Raw genomic sequence first — 20,188 nt, forward strand, 5'->3', positions numbered from 1 at the left:
TTTTTAGATTCCTTTTTAATATTCCATATTTTCCTTTACAATGTTTCCTTTCTCTTATTTTAATTTTCCTGTTTTCCAAACTAAGATGTGATGGACAAGTATGAAGAGGGTATTGTTTTTTAATTTTGTAGGTGTTTTGTGGCTGGATTGGTTCCAGGCTCACATCCTGGTAGTTAGGTTTAATATTGGAACAAAATGAGACATTCATGGATCATTCACCAGTCAACAAAAGATTACTAAGTCTTATCTAGAGCATAGACAATAAGGGTAGATTTTGAGAATCTTTTGAATTGATTTAGCTGAGCAAATCTCTCATCTCAGTATTCTAGCCAGACATCTCACTCAGAGCCTCTCTAGTTCCTCAGATCACTTTATACTTTAACTCTTGTCAGTAAAGAAGTGATATCAGCAGTTTGAGTCTTTAGTTCCCTGAGACAATCAAGTGTAAAGCACTATCTGTATACATTTTAAGGAAAAAATAGACCAACTTGCATGGGGGAAGGGTGACAATATTGCTGCTAACTAAGGAATGAATTGTGTGTATATAGAGTTAAATTATTTTTTTTTCCAGATAACTGAAAAAATTATAACTGATGAAGAATATAAAAATAACGTCTTGTTATTTTGTTTGTTTGTTTTGAGGTCTTCCTTTTCCTTTCTTTCCTTTGTCTGGAATCAGTATTGTAGGAAAAACTAAAAGTTCACTCCTAATCAGGATTAAGTCTGGAAGTATAGAATGGATGATTGAACTTTGACTCATCTGCCTAACTTGGCCAATCCCATGTTAACATAAAGGAGATATTCAAGGAAAGAAAACGGTAGCCTCATTTTGAAGTCACAAAAGGGAAGAGATAATCTATATGTAGCAGAACAATGGTTCTAGTAGCCTGGCGAATGGCTAGATGGGATGTGAAGCATGATCCTGGGATAGGTAGGTAGAATGGTTTAGATGAGATTACATACATATCCACTAATTAGAGCTCAGGCCTTAAGATGAATGGATTATTAATTATGCATTTCTGATTTCCATGCTCTTCAATAATATTTCTGAATTTATACACTCTCTGTTTAGTTATAATTGGATTTAAAACACCTGCACTCATAGCCTTGATGGTAAACTGTGGGGGGAAAAGGAAAAAAAGGTTTGGGTCTGGTGTTAGGATGCTCAAGGGAGGTGGTAGGTACCAGGAATAAAGGATATGTAATCAAGGACCTTCTGGGGCAGACCTTAGATGCCAGGGATTCAAACCAGCTTCCTGTTAGGAGCTTGGTATTTCAAATCATGGTTAAGAGATCTATAAGGTTTAGTTTAAAATGTGGTAGTGTAAGAGGTTGACCACACTGATTTTTATTCTATGTATGATGATCACTGTTCAGCTTGCTGATTTAGTAAAAAAAAATCCTATTAATTAGCTTGGAGTTTAGCCTAGGATTACTAAATATTAAACATTATATTAAACATTAATATTGAACAAACTGAAGAATCTTGTTGATATCAACAATTGCTCTTCAAATATATGTGGGTACACTAACATTTATATACACATATGTAAGATATACTTATTCTTATAACCTTATATACTGAGTTTGGACTTTTTTTTTGAGAACCAAACTTCTCATTTCTGGAAGAAATGAATGTCAGGGTCTTGTATAGTCCTAGTCTCTTATTTTCTGGGTTCCTTCCACTTTGTTATCTGGTTCCTGAGTTCTGTATTCTTCAAGAATCACAGGCTCACTTAAAACTCACAGGGAGATTGAAACTTTTATTAGCCCATAAGGTGTCTGATCATTTCTTTCCTGGACTTTACTTTCTGGATTCTAGACAGTAGTTTGGTTCTAGGCAGCATATTTACGGACTTGCTTCTAGGTGATCATCAAAGCTACAGTTCCATTCCCTGTTAACTCACTGGTGGGATCTGCATATTTAAAGTGATAGAATGTAGACTCTTGGTCCCTTGTTCCCTGCCCTGGTGACTCGAACCCCAAGCTGAATTCTAAATACAGCATCTAGATATGACAGAGCTACCAGGCCTCACTGTTCTATGCCCATGGATAGAATCCAAAATCCTACTCTGCTATCCTTTGTTTGCTTGGTAGCTGTAACCAGAATCCTACTCCTATGTCACAGTTTCAGAACTGCTGTCCCAGCCCTGGTCTAAACCTGGGATCCTGCTAGCCTTCCCCTACCCATAGTTCTTGCCCTGATCATTTGCCTATGAGTTGATTTTTATGATCTTGTCCTGAAAAACTGACCTCTTGTGGCTTTTCCTTGGATTTTTCCTGATCACTTCTTGGTCTTGGGGCTCTTCTTAAGTTTTTGTTGGCAGGGTTGTGGGCTATACTAGTTCTTCAACTCCATCATTTTTAGAGATCATTCACTTAGGGGAATAAATGATTTCTTTTCCTGAAGTAAGCTAGTTAATTTATAAGAGTAGTTTTGCTTCCTTATGCAAACCAGCCATATTAATATTATCTAAGCCTAGGTAGAATGAAATCCTTGGATGTTATAACTTTAGAGAAGATTTTCATGATTGTTCAGTGTGTGCAGGTTATGTTTCTTTTATGCAGCTGCTATTATCACTATGATTGATGGTTCTGCCCAAGGGAGATGGAAGTGTGAATGATCAGTTTATAAGAAGGCTAATGAACTGTTCCAGATAATCCCATTCCTGCACTAAAAATGAGATTTCTGTTCTTAAATAGAAAATATGAAATTGAATATTTTTTATTATTTAGTGAGGCTATCCATCAGCATATGTATTCACAACAGGTTATTTAAGTTCTTCTTTTGCCAAGTCAGCTTCTTTTGCCATCTTTGAAGTGCCCTGAAAGCTTTCACTATACCCTTTCCAAATTCTCCCTGGTGAACATTAAAAGCAGATAAAAATTTATTATAGATTAAAAAAAAGAAACCCTGAAATTTCATCTAGAAGAAATCATCTATAGTTTATTTCACTAGATATTTTTTTGGTTGAATTTCTCTTAAATTTAAATGTTTTACAATATTACTGTATTATATTACTTATACATAATAGAATTTAGAAGTATTAGGGACTTTAAAAAAACAGATGTCCAGTCCCTTCACTTTATATATGAGAAAACTGAGGCTCAGGGATGTTTCTTTTATTCCTCTGGAGAAGGAGAATAGAGAAAGTTGAAATGAGAATAATTTAAAAATGAGAATTTCCTATAAAAATAATTTTGGGGGCAGTGGATATAGCTGGTACAGTGAATAGAGCACTGGTCCTTACTCAGTGTGTGACCCTGAGCAAGTCACTTAACTCCATTGCCTCCCCCCCCAAATTGTAAAAATTAATTTTAGTGATCCATAGAAATAATTCTTTATTTTAGTGAGAGATTGGCCACAACCACAAGATGGAAATCTGTTTAAAGAGCAATTCTGAAAATAGTCTAGATATTTTAGTAGATTGAAAGGTCATTATTGTGAATTAACAGTGTGTTACAGTAGCTAAAGAAGCTGATGCAATATGAGACTTTATTAAAAGAGAATTTAGTCACCAACATTAGGAATATGATAGTCCCTTCTCCTTCTCAGATCATATCAATAGTCAAGCAGGTATCAAGGTTAAAAGTGACCAGAATTTTGAAGAACATTAAGATAATGCCACGTGAAGATTGTGGAAGGAAGTAGGCATGTTTAACTTGGCAAAGAGATGACTTTAGGGCAGGAGTTCTTAACCTGGGTTCATCAGTTTAAAAAAAAATATTACATTTCCCCTGTATAAGATACTCCTTAATTTTGGGGTCAGAAATTTGTTTTAAAAAAATGTTTTAAATAAAAGCAAAATGTTTTAAATAAAGTTATTGAACTCAAGTTTTATTCATCATGAAATTCAAGGTCCTTCTGCTCATAGCTTTCAGGCATTGTTTGGGCAAGTCAGGTGCATGGAAGCATGCTTAGTCTGTTCTGTTTCATGAACCTGAAGCACCAATTGTGTCCTTTGAAATCAGTAACTTTTTATCAGCAATTCTTCTTGCTTCCTGCTGAACCATCTTTGTGTACACAGGAATTCCAGTGTCCCTTTGCTCTTCAATTTCCTAACTCAGGCCATTTGGCTGACTTGCCTCTCATGGCCATCTAATTCTGGGGCATTTTCAGTTAGGTTTCTTCTTCCTGTAGCCAGTTTCAGATTGTTTTCTTGGTTGGAGGAGGACCAAACTTACCTCCAGTAGCACAATTTCCATTTGCTTTTGCAAATTGCTTCACTTTGAACTTGAATTTAGCACTGTATGAAAATCTTTTCTGAGCTTTTTCTGGGCAGAATGTGGCAAAATGTAACCTAATATACTGGTAACAAATGCTAAACAGTGAGTCCAAAGAGAACAAGCACGAAAAAGCAGGAAATGCAAGTTAAAAATCAACAAGCACTGGACAAGATGCTCCCAAGTTTTTAGACCCCCAATTTTTTGAATAAAGGTGTGTCTTATACATGGAGAAATATGGTAGACAAGATGCTCCCAAGTTTTTAGACCCCCAATTTTTTGAATAAAGGTGTATTTTATACATGGAGAAATATGGTATATTGATAATTGTATTTCAGTAGAATTGGTTTCCTTTGTAATCCAATGGATTTTATTTTACTCCTTTAGAAAAATTATTCTCTTCCAGACCACCAAAGTTGTCCAATGACACAAAAAAAGATTAAGGAGAACTCTTCTTTAGGGGAACATAATAGCTGTTGTCAAATATCTAAAGAAAAGCCTGTCATGAGGAAGAAAGATGAGACTTCCTTTATTTGGACCCACAAGAAGAAGGGAAAATACAAAGACTCATTAATTGAAAAAAAAATGAAATCTTTTTTAAAGCCATTTTGGTCATTGTAGGAAATGTGATAGAGTTGTTAAGTGTATGAAAGGATTATTAAACAGCAGCATTTGCCCAGCTAATTATGTAATGTGAATATGTAATTAGAATAGAATCAGCTCAATTTTAGGCATTTCTCCAGCTGTTCTCAGCTTCATTTCCATCCTATTTCTGAAAAAGTATCTCCTTTATAACATTTTAGCCATTTCTTGAAGATACCTGGTTATGATGGATGCTTTATAACATTTTAGCCTTTTCTTGAAGATACCTGGTTATGGTGGCCCCTTCTTTATTAGGATAGTCTCAATGGTGAGGAGGTTTTTCCTTTCTCCTAAATCTGTCTCTTTGCAACTTCTACCCAGTTCTTCAGTTTTTGCCTTCTGAGCTCAAGTGAAATAAATCTTTCTTCTATGTGACCTATCTTGGAACACTTAGAAGATAATGATTGCTCTTGCCTTGAAACTTCTTTTCTCTAGGCTAAGTATCCCCCAGTTCCTTCAATTAATATTTATGTGGACGGATTGCAAAATCCTTAGTCACCCTTTTCTCCATGAACTTCCAGAAATAAATGACTTGTGGTTATGGGAGATAAAACAGGACTAGATCCACCCTGATGGTGGATACTGTACCTTTTTGAATAGAACCCAAATTATCTTTGGCCAACATACCAAGTGTTGATTCATATTTAGCTTGCAATCCACTAGAGCTCCCAAATCCTTTTTAGGTGAGTTGCTATCTAGTCACACTAACTCCATCATATGTCTGTGAAGCTGATTATTTTTAACTCATGAGTAAATTTACATACATCCATATACACATCATACACATGTCCAAATTTTAAAGTACTTATTGAGAGGCACACTGTATTGTAAGGTTCAGAGTGAAGTTAGCTGAGCTCTAGACCAGTTTAGAAACTTTCTACTTTTCTGACTCTGAGTAAGCCACTTAACCTCTCTGTCTGTTAATTTATTTCTGAAACAGGTAGTTCAAATTCTATAAACCCTCCCTGTGGAGCTTTTATGGACAAATCTCTTTGTGTATCTTTAAAAAAAGTCAGAGATGTGACCTTTGGTTTTGTGCATTATGAAGTAGACTGAGCAACCTAGAGGGAGGGAACCTCCATTCCTTCCCCTTTCTAAGCCTCCACATAACCACTGTGCTGTGCTCAGAGTTGTTGGCCATTCCATTGGCCAATCTTTCCTTCAACAGACTTTAAGAACTTGTAATGCCTTGTGCACACTGAACTTCAAAACAGCCTGTTGGGTAGAAAAACCACTGGAATACTTTTAAAAAGCAGTTGTCTTGGGTCTAGTGCCACCAATGACAAAACTTTGTTAACTTTGAACTCTTGGTTAAGAGTCTTTAAATACTCATTTAGAATTCCTCAACTTCCAAACAGGACACATTCAATATTTAGATCTTATTTTGTGGGGGAAATGCTTTTTAAAAAATCAACAACTATGGAAGAAAGAATAACTCACTTAAATAGCTTTTTGTTATGATTGCCTAAGTATTCCCATCAGGATTATCAGTTATCAAACTCACTTCCTTTCATTGCCCAAGAATCTAATACAAATCTGAGCTATGTAATTTGACTTTCATCAAAAGCAATTAGGTGTTTTTATTTGACTGTCAATGCCTTGTGAGTCATTGTTGTCCTTTATCATTCCTGGCTTTGTTTTTGTAGAACTATTCTCATTTTCATGGTCTCTTACCCTGGCTTTAATCTTCTCTGCATTTCTTTTAAAAATTTGTTTTAGTAAGTTCCTATAAATTCATCTTTAATTTCTTGGTCAAACCTTTGTAACCATTGGCAGTATATTAAAGTTTAATTTGATAGTTTCATTTGTGCCAACAAGAATCACCAGAGATGGGTAGTTGACATCTATTTTGGTGAGTTTTCTGTTAAATCTTAAGGTACATATCCTGGAGGGACAACATAGATGATGTCAGTGGGTGACTGATTCAATATCCCTCCATCAGAGAATCTTGATTTCTATTATTGTTTTCTTCCTCCAAGCTGTACTAGATGATTTCTTATCAGATAGGTTAATAGTGCCCTTATTGTATCCTCTTGTTGAAAATTTTTTGCTAAATTTGACAGATTAAGTGCTATAACTGCTTTTATTACATATGTTATTTGTTCATATGTGTGTATGTAACACCCATTGATTCTTTAAAGACTAGTAAGAATCTTTTCAGAGCTATGATAACATACAGACTTAGGGAAATTTGGTGTTTGTTGTACTCTGGTGACAGATATGTGCATGTGCATGAATGTACATATGTGTTTATGCACATGTCCTTTGCTTGAGACCTTCTCCAATGCATAAATCCCAGTCCAATGAAACACAGACGGTGACAGCTCCTAAACCAAAAAAACTTTCTGTAAAACCCTATTGTGGATCTCTAATTGACCCTTGAAAATCTATACCCAGTTCAGTTTGGAAGACTTAGCACTAAAAATTTCATCATCTTATGACGATTTTTTTGGGGGGGAGCCAAAGAAATACATGACAACCTTGAGGTCTTGTAACTTGTATTTTTGGATAGAGTATACATACTGATGAAAGCATAGATTATCAACATATTCAATTTAATCATGTATCTATGTATGTCACAAATCTCTTTTCTTTTTCAATAGGGTCTACCTGATGTTCGATTGGCATATATCCAATTTGCCCTTTCCTTCTTAATTGTTGGTGATGAAAATACCATAGTACAAGTGTTGGAGATGAAAGGTATTCACCTATTCCCAAGGGAAGGATGCTAATACTTTGGGGGGGGGGGGGGACAAATTTTTAAAGTAAGCTTTGGGTAAAAAAATGCAATGAGAGTTACCAGTTATAATTTATGAAAGCATAGGGGGAAAGTGTGTATTGAAGCTTTTGTCATTTTAGTAGCCTTGAACAAAAATTACAGTGACATCACAGTCTTGCTTTCTGGAAGTACTGAGAGATGACCTACTAATAATAGACAAATAGCTTCCAGAGTTTGGAAGCAAAGGCATCTCTGTGGTTTTCATAAGTACTTACATGCTTGACTTTCCATAGTGGTGCACATTTAAAAAATTGAAACTTAAATTTATTATGCTATTTTAAATGATATTACTGCAATTATGCTACTTAGAACTAGAAATAAACCTTTTATAAACCTAACTTATGTGAATTGGGTACCATCTGGTTGATTCTTACCTTTCATTTCAGAATGAGCAAAATTTAAACAATGTGCAACTTATTCCCCTTATAGCATTTTAGGGTGGCTTGGCTTGACTTGACTTGACACTTTTCACCTGATAGGAGGCCTAGGATTTTTCTATCTCAGAGATAGTATTCTCTGTCTCTCTCTCTCTCTCTCTCTCTTTTTTTTTTTTGGTTTGTTTTTGGTTTTTGTAGGCCAATGGGGTTAAGTGATTTGTCCAAGGTCACAACTAGACAATTATGAAGTGTCTGAGGCTAGATATGAACTCGAGTCCTTTTGACTCCAGGGCCGGGTCCACTGTGCCATCTAGCTGCCCCAATAGTCTTCTTCTTTGACCCAATCTATGCTGCCTGAACAGGGGGTAGCCTACTGTTAGATTCCAGACTGTTTGCATCTCTAGTCCTCCCCAACCAGAGACAAGTTGCAGGATAAGAGAACACTTGAAACCTTGAGGTAGACTTGAAATGTGATGATGATTTGTGGGTCAGAGAGCTATTAAACCTGAGGGATTGATTGGTTTATACATGGAGTGTGAAAGGACAGGGTGCTGCTACTGTGATGCTAACAAGAAGCTCCTCTGTTTGTGAAACACAAGCACTGAGTTTTTTCCCCACCCCCAAATCTAGCAAAATATATTTTATCATTAAGAGGAGAAATTACTGTTTTTCTGGATTGTCTGTTCCTGTTTGTTTTCCTTGTATGCTTTTGTCTAAGTAACATTATATCAAAAAAAAAAATCTTTTTTTTAGCTTTACTTATTTCAGAAATTCTTTAAATTGAGCCTAACTTTTAAAAATTTTCTTTTCAGAATTCCTCCCTGTCATTTTTGCCACAGGCTTGAAGGAAGACAGAATTTCTACTATCAATCTTTTATTGTCCACCCTAGAAACCAAGGTGTGTTTTCTTGAGTAATGGAATTATCAATGGTCTAATAGAATGTAATTTCATTGATGACTTCATTATTCATTTGTGTAAATTTTTAATTTGTGCAGAATAAATTTGTGTTGAATTTGTGTAGAATAAATTGTATAGAATTTTTAATTTGTGTAGAATAATTAATTTCTAATTTAACATCAATTCTCAAATTTTTTTTGACTTTAGATCCTCTTAGAAATTGAGGACCTAAAGGAGCTTTTGTTTATATGGATTACATAAATAGAAGTCAGGTATCAATAAGGCTGCTAGGTGGCACAGTAGATATAATGCCAGACCTGGAGTCAAGAACATTCATCTTCCTGAGTTCAAAACCAATTTCATATAGTAGCTGTGTGACTCTGAGCAAGCCATTTAACCCTGTTTGCCTCAGTTCACTCATCTATAAAATGGACTAGAGAAGAAAATAGCAAATCACTACAGTCTCTGCCTAGGAAACCCCATATGGTGTTACAAAGAGTCAGACACAACCAAAAAACGCTTGAAGAACAACAAAAGCATCTCAATTTTGTTTTGAAAAAAAGTTTTAATGTCATGGACTCTGTTTTGAGAATCACTGGTATAAATTATAATTCTGGGTGAGAACAATTCTGTATGTTTATTAGGGTTATAAACCTAGCACTTCGCAGTCTTAACCTAGCACTTCACAGTACCTTGAGAGTCATGTATTGCATACTTTTTGCTCTTATCAGTGGGGCAGATTTACTGGTGATAATAGTGTTCAAGGGGGGAAAAAACATAGAGAGGGTCCCCAAGAGCTCAGAATTATATAATTATGCTATGATTTTATAACGAAATGGAGATACTATGCCTGACAAAATAGTACTTGGAACATTGTTAAATGTTTTTCCTCTTAAAAATATGTAATGGCAATTTTAAAAAATTGCATAAAATTCCACATGATTTGCATTATTTTGTTTTATTCTCAGGTGGTTCACAACAGTGGCATCACAAAGACTCAGAAAGTTCGTTTCTTTACTGGAAATTTGTTAACTAACTTGGCTTCTCTTTATCGTTGGAATGGAATTGCTGATGTTAGCACAGAAAATGGCAAGGTACATTAGTAACTTTGGAATTAAAATGTTGCTGTCATCTGTACATTTTGTAAAATAGAATTGAGTGTTAATTCACTTAAATAATGTAATAAATTTCTTATGACTTGTGGTTTTTGTTAATTTCCTTTTAATAGTAATGGGATATTTTTCTCTGCAGAAAGTTTCATACTTATCCTAGAATGACTTGCTGATGCATTTTGGTCTTATAGAATTAATCTAAGCTTAATGTATTCCCTTCTCTCTGTCCTTTTCTAATATTGCTGATTTTCATGCAGCTTTTTGTGGGTTTCCTGATGCCTGCTTCTAACTTCTTAAGTTGTAGGACATACAATTTATTATCTAATACTGTATTGATAGGAATATTAACATTTCTTTGCTTAAATCAACTAAAAACATGTAAATACTTCATTAATTTTTATTTTCTCATATGTTCTTGAAATTAAACATAACCAAGAAATGAAAGTTTTTTATTTCAAGTTTTCTTGTAGAACTTTTAAATTAAATAATTTAGATTTTTCAGTAATATTACCTTCATTCATAATAATGACTTGCATATGTCCTCTTTTAAAATTACTTTGTTATCCTAAAAGCCTTATGATGGAATATGCTATTTACATTAAGAAAAAGAACTAATAGAGTCTAAAATGAAAATTGAAACATACCATTTTCATTTTTTGGATTTTTTCCTTTTGTTCTGTTTCTTTTGCAATGTGACTAATGTGAAAATATGGTTTACATGTATAAGCTATATCATGTTGAACTTTGTGTGCCATCTTGGAAAGTGGAGAGAGAAAAAAAACTTGGATTTCAAAACTTTCAAAAAATGACTACTGAAAATTGTATTTCCATTTTATTGAAAAATTAAAATACTGTTAAATTTAAAAAATTAAACTTCTTTGTTGACTTGGAAAAAGTATTTCACTTTCTTGCATGCCAGATAATTTTAGATATTTAATGAAATACTTTTAAATGTGGGATTTTATTCTTAAGAACAAAATTAATTTGGTGTATTAATGAGGTATTAAACTCATTTTAGAACAAAGGCTTAAACTTGCCATTTAACAAAAATTCTGTCCTATTCATTCCACAATTTGATATAAAATTTGGTTTTTGCCTATTTTTACCCTTTAGTTATTAAAAGCTTTGATTTTTCTCTTTTCTCTCTTTTTTCTAATTTATTTTTTTCCTCTGTGATTTTCCCATTTTCTTCCTTCCTATTAGCCTACTGAAGAAGAAGCCAAGATCATGGTAAGGGAACTGGTTCACAATTTCTTAATGGACCTTTGCTGTTCCCCAAAGCATGGCATTAATTTCTTCGATCCGTCTCTCGGTACTCTGGGCAGGTAAAATACAATGTTTTGAGTATTGCTTATAAGCCATTAAATTGGAAGAATCAGCAAATTCAGTTAATCTTTAGTTAGTTGTAGAATTTTAAGATTCATTGAGACCTTGGAAATCATCTTCTCTTTGTTCCTTTCCTTTCTTTTTCCAGACCAGTCCATAGAAGTTTTATTTATTAAGTTCCCACAGAGAAAAACTTTTGTCCAGTGGTAGAGTAACATGAATTGGAATCTCATTTGCTCTAGGTTTGAGCCCTGACTGCTGTCAGGTGAATTCCATGGATTTGAGGCAGTCTTGGAATGTGTGTGTATTCCTTGGGAACCTGTGTCATTCTTGAGACCAGAGGTCCCATGGGGGCAGAATTCATTCACCTCTTAGTAGACTGAGATTATTCTGGAGGGAGCCAAAGCCCAGAAATTACCATTGAATGGCATTGAGTCCTTGGAACTGACTCAGGTGATTTTCCTGAGACCCAAGGACTGGTAGTACAGCAGAAAGAAGCCTGGCTCTGGATCCAGAGGTCTGGCTAAGAATCCTGCTCCACTGTTTATTATGCCACCTGTCCTACAAGACACTTCACTTAAGCTCATGGGCTTTACATTCCTCATCTTTCAAAGAAAGCATTGGACTAGACAGCCTCTAAGATCTGGAGCAGGTACTTTAGGCTCATAGAATCATAAAGACCCCAGGAATAAAATCCAGGTTTGATTGGGGGCAGACATTCCAGTCTAGACTATTCATGAATAAAGTAGAAAGTAGTATTGTCATTTTAGAGATTAGCAACAGTTTACTGAAAATTTGGGGGGGGTGGGCATGGAAGACTGAATATATCTAGCACAAACTTTTAAGTTTTAATTTGCATTATCACCTTTTTTCTTTAACAAAGTAGCAAAAATCAATGAATCAACCAAACAATTAGTTGGTCCATGATTTATAGCTTTTCCAATTTCCAAAGTGTTAAAGCTCATACTGAAAATGTAGAAATGGTCTCTTCTGAGTTGATATGAGCTAGCTCTAGTACAATTGTAGTACAAGCTCAGGTGAAATGACTTAGCCTCCATTTATTGTTTAACTCAATCATCATGGAGTTGGCACATTAACTTCGAAAGCAATTTCCTAAGATGGTGATTGCATCATCTAATTAACCTTCTTCCTAAAATACTCATTACACAAGAGTTGAAATATAAGGAAGCCAGTTAACATCTCTTGGTTTTTCCTGGTTTATTAGAAGCACATTAAACATTATCAGTGAATATTATAATGAAATGAAGAAGATGTATATGTGTATATCTTATTGGCTTATTTAGGCATCCTACATACAAGTAATATAATGTGTTTAAAGACATATCTATATCTACATATATCTCTCTATATATACACCCTCATATTTATTAAATTTGTTATTCTCCTTGGCATGAGTCACATAAAACATTAATTTTTAGACAGAGTGATAGAGGAAAGAGGTAGGAAAATTCCTAAAATGTATTGGCTACAACTTTTTTTTATATCTCACTTTCTACACTATTCTAGTTTTCATCAGTTTTTTTTTTTAATTCGGAGTTTGCTTGGTTTAGAATAAGATCTACTCCTTCAAAATATCTATCTCTTGATTTATTCTCAGTGTTCCCAAACCTAAACAAAAAGTCTTTCAATTGTGGTAAAGAAGGAAGCAAGAGAAGTCAGAAAACTAAGTTTTATCAAACTACAAGTGGTTTAGCAATTTTTTGGAGGGAAATGACAAATCTTAGACATTTTACTTTTAGCTCTAAAAAAGTTTCTTGTGGGACTAGGATTGGCTTTTTCTTCTAGGGTTGGCTTTTTCTTCTAGGGTTGGCTTTTTCTTCTCCAGCCTTTTCAGATTTCTCTCTTGGGTTTTTATTTATAACAAACCAGATGTGGATGAGATAAAAAAAAGAAAGAAATAGTTTTTTAAATATGTTTGTGGTGGAGAAAGGGGGGAATAATGAGGAAAACAAAGCAGGAGAACAGTTTTCTCCTACACAGATGGAATAAAATAAGGTTTAAAATCTCCCAAAAGAATTGGAATATCTTGGGCAACTAGGTGCCACAGTGGATAGAGCACCAACCCTGGAATCAGGAGGACCTGAGTTCAAATTTGGCCTCAGACACTTAATCATTATCTAGCTGTGTGACCTTGGGCAAGTCACTTAACACCATTGCCTTGCATGCTCATACATGAATCTTTGTTCCTGTGTGTATGTGTGTTCCTCTTGTTCAACCTCTGGACTCATCACAAAATCCACTAGGGTCTATGAATCTCTGACACATATTACTTGTATGTAGGATGCCTATATAAGCCAATAAGATATACACATATACACCTTCTTCATTTTATTATTATATTCACTGATAATGTTTAATGTGCTTCTAATAAACCAGGAAAAACCAAGAGATGTTAACTCAGCTTCCTTATATTTCAGCTCTTGTGTAATGAGTATTTTAAGAAAAAGAGTTAAAAGTTAAAAAAAAGAATTGAAATATCTCCTCCTGAAACCTGAGCAATTCCCAATAGTCTACATTTAATTTCTCTAGGATATAGTACTGATTCAGAATTATCTTTTCCTCAGTCCTACAGGGAAATTGGTATTTATTATAGGATCCACTGGCTATTGGAGTTTTTAAGTTAAGACCTTTTTTCTCTTTTAAATCAGAGGAGGAAACTTGACTCTCTTGAATTTCTTACTGGGTTTGAAGACAGCAACAGATGATGACATGGTGGCTGAGCTTGTAGTGAACATTCTCAAAGTGTGCCCAGACTTACTCACTAAGTATTTTAAGGAGGTGAACTTTTCCTTTGTTCCAAGGATGAAGTTGACTTGGTTAAACAATGTTAAACTACTAAGGAAGGTAAGGAAAATGACTCTAGGTGGAGATGAGGGGCTTAAATTTTCACTTTTTTATTTCATCTGTGGTGTAGAACAGCAGGAATTCACTGTGTTTTTACCTATATGTTTCTCATTTGTTCGAGTACTCCAAAGTGCCCTGCAACTGTGCCTCAGTCTTGCTTATGAAACAGATTCAGCCTGTCAATAAAGAGAATTTGCAGGGTGTCCCATTAGGCCTAGGTGTCTGAGATAACTTTTAAAAATTTCAGTGGTTATAGGTATTTTTCTTCCTCCTTGAAGCTTTAATAGCTTAAAACTACACTAAGCCTTTTGGGGACACCCTGTATAATCCTTAAGACCCTGAAATGATTACAAGAGTTCAGTAGTGAGTACCATGGAGAAACAAACTCAGGATTAATGGAATATTCCTAGATTAACAGGAATTTCATACTAATATTCTTAAGAAGGACCACCTTGCCAAGAGAAATTTGTCTTGGGGTCATCAGTTTTTCTGTTCATGTTGAATGGCACAGAAAAGACAGTGTAGAATGTGTGTGTGATTGTGTGTTTGTTCCTGTGTATGTATGTTCTTCATGTTCAACCTTTGGACTCAAGTCACAAGTTCCACTAGGGTCTGTGAATCTTTGACAGGTAGATACGTGAATTAACTCATCTTCAGCTCCTCTAGTAACTGTCCCATAAAGGTAGCTCAGATTTCTTATTGTTCTGCCTTCTGTGGACCCAGATTTTTTTATCATTCATTGTTTGGTTTTTATTTGGTCCTGCAGAGTAGTACAATAAAAAGTCAATTCCTTGACCTGTAATATTGTAATTATTACTTAACCATAATGATCCATCAATTAATACTAGTGAATAGATTTATCCTCAGCATTAATTCTTAACTAAGGCATTGCTTAAATGTTCTTTCTTCTTCTACTGCAGATTTATGAAGCTCAGCCAGAGATTTCCCCAGCCTTCAAAACCAAAGAGTTTATACCCTTCTCTAGATTGTTGACCATGGTCATGGTGACAACAGTTCCTTTGGTGTGCAATAAAATCATGTTTACTCAAGGATTAAAAGTAAGATAATCTTATTGCTATCATTTAATTCTTGTTTTCCTCTAAATAGATGGTTGTATAGCTATTTTTGTATAGAAAATTAAAGCTAGAGTAGGTAACAGACCATGAAAATGAGAATAGTCCTACAAAAACAATCAGGAATGCTAAGTAAGTATTAAGTGGCTGTGGTCAGATTTAAACTCAGGTCCTCCTGATACCAGGGCCGGTGCTCTATTCACTATTCACCTAGTTGCCCCCTATATAACTATTTTGAAAGCCTTATACTAGCTGTGTTTATCTTTGTCTATTTAACTATTATGTTCCTAGTAAGAAATTCTTACTTTGAATACTATACATTATTACATCAAATCATGATTTCATCTATGTGGACACACCTGCTTATTCAGGTTGCAGCTTCTTCATATTTTAGTAGAGTGTTTGAGTTGCTATGTCCAGCTTTCTAGTTAGGAGCTTTTGCAGATTTAGCAAGGTTAGTCTTTGGAGGACAAATTATTCAGTGGGATAAAAGTTGCATTAAAATCATGTTGACATCGTTGAATGAAATTGTGGGTTTAAAATTTCTTTTCCTACATGTGATCTGGGAGTGAGAAAGATACAAGAGAAATTGTAGGGTCACCAATCAAAAGGACTTTTTTTCTGTTTGCCAAATAAGTGAAGTTGGGACTCAGATAGTTTGCCCTGTTCTTTATAGGAGACAATATTTCATTCTAGGTACCTGGTAAAAAATATATTTTTGTAAGACAGATGCCTCCTCTTAGGCAGGACTTGGAAGAGTTTCTGAAAAAGTTTGATCTGACTGGCAGTGTTTTTACCTTGTAAGTTCTTAATTCTGACTGCCTCAGACAGTTAAAATTAATTTTAAACCCTATTTATCTACTGCTAAAATTTCAAAGAGAAGTATGGATGGTAACTTTCCTTATATGGATGACCCATTTCTCAGGATTCTTGCAAAGTCATCTTTCAAAAGAAATGTTAGTGGATAAGGATACTTTTGTATTTTCTGCTTTCTGACAGCTCTTGCTATGTGCAGTGTAGGGAAGAAGCCTTATCTCTAGGCAACAAATGAGAAGTATGCCAGGCCTTCTCAGACTTGAAAGTTTTTGGATCTTTTATGTAGTTGTCATTTCTTTTTTGGAAGATAAGCCATATAACAGTTGACTCAGCACCCTGATTCAAATACTTTGAGTTGTAAGTTAAAGGTTATATCTGGTCCCTCGACCTTTCTCCTTTTGATAGACTTATAAGGTAAGACTCTTGTGGTTAGTTCATATGATATATAGTATATAATTTTTATGTGATATTATAAAACTTCAGTTAACTTTAGTGCTCAGAAAATGGAATATTCTTGTTAAAATAACTAGTAGATGACACTTTTTATTTGTACTTTTGTTGAACGTATTATTTCTACTTTTTATTTTCTGTTTTGACAAGTATAGTATATTTTAATTATTTGAGAGTCTTAAAGTGTTTTAAGGACCATCACTTTGAATACCTACAATTATTGTATGGGACTTTTGTTTTTGTTTTTTTAATTTTATTTAGTTAAGGCAGTGGGATTAAATGACCTGCCCAAGGTCACACAAGTAGGTAATTATTAAGGGTCTGAGATAAGATTTGAACTCAGATCCTCCTGACTCCAGGGCTGGTGCTCTATCCACTGTACCACCTAGCTGCCCCATACAAGACTATTATTAAAGAAAGTGTAGCATACTAAGATGAATAATTACTGACCCCAAGACATATCCATGAAATTGTTTTTTTAAAAAATAAATCCTTAAGGTGAACTTGATGTTTGACATTTGTGTAGTCAACTATAATGTTTGACATTTGTGTAGTCATCCATAAGTAAAGTGGCAAAAAATAGTTTTAGTTGGTAGAGTTCTAGTTAATAAGGCTTTATTAGTCTATAATAAAACATTATATCAAGAACGTCATTGGCATTTAGGTAGACCATGCAAGATGACCCCAGAAAATGTCTTGTCTTGTGTTCTTTCAGTAGTGTTTCCTTCAAGAGAGAGAGAAATCCCAGATTGGTGACCCCTTGGGTTCTACTATTTAGAGCTTACCTTGTGAATTTACAGTGTGCTCAACAGTATATTGTAAAGAAGTTGATTGACCTTTTTCTCTTTCATTCTTCGCAGGTGAAAAACAAATTAGTAAATCACAGAATTTTATCACTCATTTCCACCATATTGAAGAGAACATTAAAAAACATTACTCACTGTCTCAGTAAGGATGTGTGGCAGAAGTCAAGCATCTACACTCCTGAGATGATGGAGCAATTTGTGCATCAATATAGAGAAGCTATGAGCAAGGTAAGAAAGGAAAGAATGTGGTCCTTTGAAAAGTTTTTTTTTTTTAAGCCTGGAAGTGAATAACAGGTAGCTCTGAGGCAGCAGAAAGTAACATGTGGCCCTGAATGAAGGACACCAGAAAACCAGGAGATGGAAAAGCCCAGGGACTGAGGGTCTAAAGCAAAGCATAATGGGAAGTACGAGACACATGAGTCCTATTCTTTGTATTTGAGGTCCCAGCTTTGTGATTATGGGACCAGTTGCAACATTTTCAGTTTCTTTTATGATCTGCCAGTGAATATAAGTATTCTGATCTTTCCAAAGAACAAAGGGTAGAAGGAAAAAAATTGATGAATTCTATATGAGATCATAAATTTCTACTCATTATTGTTTGTATTTTAAAAGTATATATTAAATTTAAAATTACATAATGGAGTAATGAATAAAGAGCCACCTTCAGGGTCAGTTAGACCTAACTTCAAATCCCATCTCTCACATACTGACTATGATCTTCAGTGCCTTCAAAATTCCCTAAGACTAAGGTAAAGAACAACTTCCTGATCTGTACTGATAGAGGATATGTTCTCATTGGTAATTGCTTAGACCAGTGAAATTCCAAATCTGTTTTTTGCACCATCCTCCTCCTGTATCTTGTTTGTTTCCTTCTGTACTCATTTTCTGTGTATTTATTTATCTGCTCCTCTTTACTTCAAGAGTTGCATAGTCAGTAGGTTGTTTTGGTTTTATTTCTTTCACTTTGCATCACTTGTTGTGTCTTGCCAGTTTTTAATGGTGTTCATGCATTTGTCATTTCCTCTAGTGCAGTAATATTCTATTTCATTCAGATACTTCAGTTCTACTGTACTCCAGAAACTTAACACAACTTGTTTCCAGTTTTTTTAAATTATAAATTGTACTGCTAAAATAAATTCCTAAATCATTTCATATGGGTCAGTATTAATGAAGGGAAAGACCTAGGAATAAGTAGGAACAATTTTGTAGTTCTTATGACATAATTCTCTATTGCTTTCCATTAAGAGTATACCACTTCATAACTTTGCTAACAATATCATTTGTATTGTGCTTTAAAGTTATGTGCATTCTATCATTTGAGCATCACTACTACTTTGTTGGTTGTTGTTCTGTTGCATCTGATTCTTCATGACCCCATTTGTGTTTTTCTTGGCAAAGCCACAGCAGTGGTTTGTGATTTTTTTTTTTCCCCATTCAATTTCCAGATGAGAAAACTAAGACAAACAGGCTTATGTGCCTTGTCCAGAGTCACATAGCTAGAAAGTGTTTAAGACTGAACTTGTCCTCAGGAAGATGAATCTATCCACTCTCTCCACTGTGCCACCTAGACTTTCTTGTGCTCATACAGCTTCAAGTGTCAGAACCAGAATGAGAACTTGGTCTAGTAGACCTGCTCTGTTACTCAGAACCAAGTATGTCCAGGTAGCCCACTTCAAGGAACTGTTGTGAATGTTGTAGAGAAAGTGCTTTGTAGACCCTTTAAAGAGACATAGAAGTGTGAGCCATTAGTATCCTTTAGCCATGGCATCAATGGGTGAATGAAAATGTGAGAAAGTGGCATGAATATCAGGGTTGGCTTTTTTTCAGGTACAGCTTAGAATCTAATCTTTCCTTAGATTACCAACTTCATAGTTGTCATTTGTTTTAAATTCAAAGCCCATTTTCTCAAAGGGACTTCAATATATTTTCCTAGAGAAACAACATTATAGAGGATCAGGCCCAAAGGAAAAACAGGAATTCCCCAGAACATGACAGGAAGGGGCTTCTTGTTGACACTCTGAATTTTTTTCCTTGGTCTTTTCTCCACTATGATGAATGTTTTCATTCATTTCATTTTCATGTCTAAGAGACACAAATTCTGGCCAATTAATAATCAATTTTATTAATTATGACAAGTAAATAATAATGATGATAATGACTTCTCATAAACCAAAGTCCCTCCACACAAAGCACACATTTCAGTGCTTAAAAAATCTTTAGAAAAGTGGGTGTAGGGGCAGCTAGGTGGCGCAGTGGATAAAGCACCAGCCCTGGAGTCAGGAGTACCTAGGTTCAAATCCAGTCTCAGACACTTAATAATTACCTAGCTGTGTGGCCTTGGGCAAGCCACTGAACCCCATTTGCCTTTCAAAAAAAAACACCTAAAAAAAAAGTGGGTGTACCTGAAGGTGAAAAATCATCCCTGATTGGTCATCAGTGAGAGAGCAGACATAATAATGAGGTGTTAGACAAAATTTCTTCAGTTCCTCCTGCTAAGAAGGTGACAAGATGATGAGACTCAGCCACTTCCAGTGAAAACATCTCTACCCAGATTACTCTGGATGGTTTTTCTCTTCGTAAACTGGGACACTTTTAATTCTAATAAAAGGTTCCAAGGATAGTGGTTTATTTCCATCTGTAAGATTTTGTCTGTAAGGTCTTTGTAAGTTTCGTGGGGTCCCATCCAAGATCAAAAAGCATATACCCTAAGAATTTGGGAGAATCTTGCCTATCAATAATGTTCTCCAGAAACTGATTGAATGTGGAAATAGGAAGGGGAAAATTTAATCTTAATAATTGGTTGTTAATATGAGAAAAATA

At 34.9% G+C, this 20,188-nt stretch overlaps 1 protein-coding gene across 3 annotated transcripts in view; it reads left to right on the top strand.

The window, feature by feature from the left end:
* URB1 (URB1 ribosome biogenesis homolog) overlaps positions 1-20,188 on the top strand; it is a 107,269-nt gene that overhangs the window by 10,065 nt on the left and 77,016 nt on the right. For 2 of the 3 annotated variants that reach the window (XM_074214114.1, XM_074214115.1), the window contains exons 5-11: positions 7,470-7,566; positions 8,835-8,920; positions 9,889-10,014; positions 11,236-11,357; positions 14,028-14,223; positions 15,144-15,281; positions 17,423-17,596. In XM_074214114.1, coding sequence (XP_074070215.1) covers positions 7,470-7,566; positions 8,835-8,920; positions 9,889-10,014; positions 11,236-11,357; positions 14,028-14,223; positions 15,144-15,281; positions 17,423-17,596 — 939 coding nt within the window. Of the gene's footprint in view, positions 1-642; positions 932-7,469; positions 7,567-8,834; positions 8,921-9,888; positions 10,015-11,235; positions 11,358-14,027; positions 14,224-15,143; positions 15,282-17,422; positions 17,597-20,188 lie in introns of all 3 variants that reach the window. The other variant, XM_074214116.1, reaches the window with a different exon arrangement.

Source organism: Macrotis lagotis, chromosome 1, assembly GCF_037893015.1.
Source record: "Macrotis lagotis isolate mMagLag1 chromosome 1, bilby.v1.9.chrom.fasta, whole genome shotgun sequence".
In the NCBI taxonomy this organism is placed as follows: Eukaryota; Metazoa; Chordata; class Mammalia; order Peramelemorphia; family Peramelidae; genus Macrotis; species Macrotis lagotis.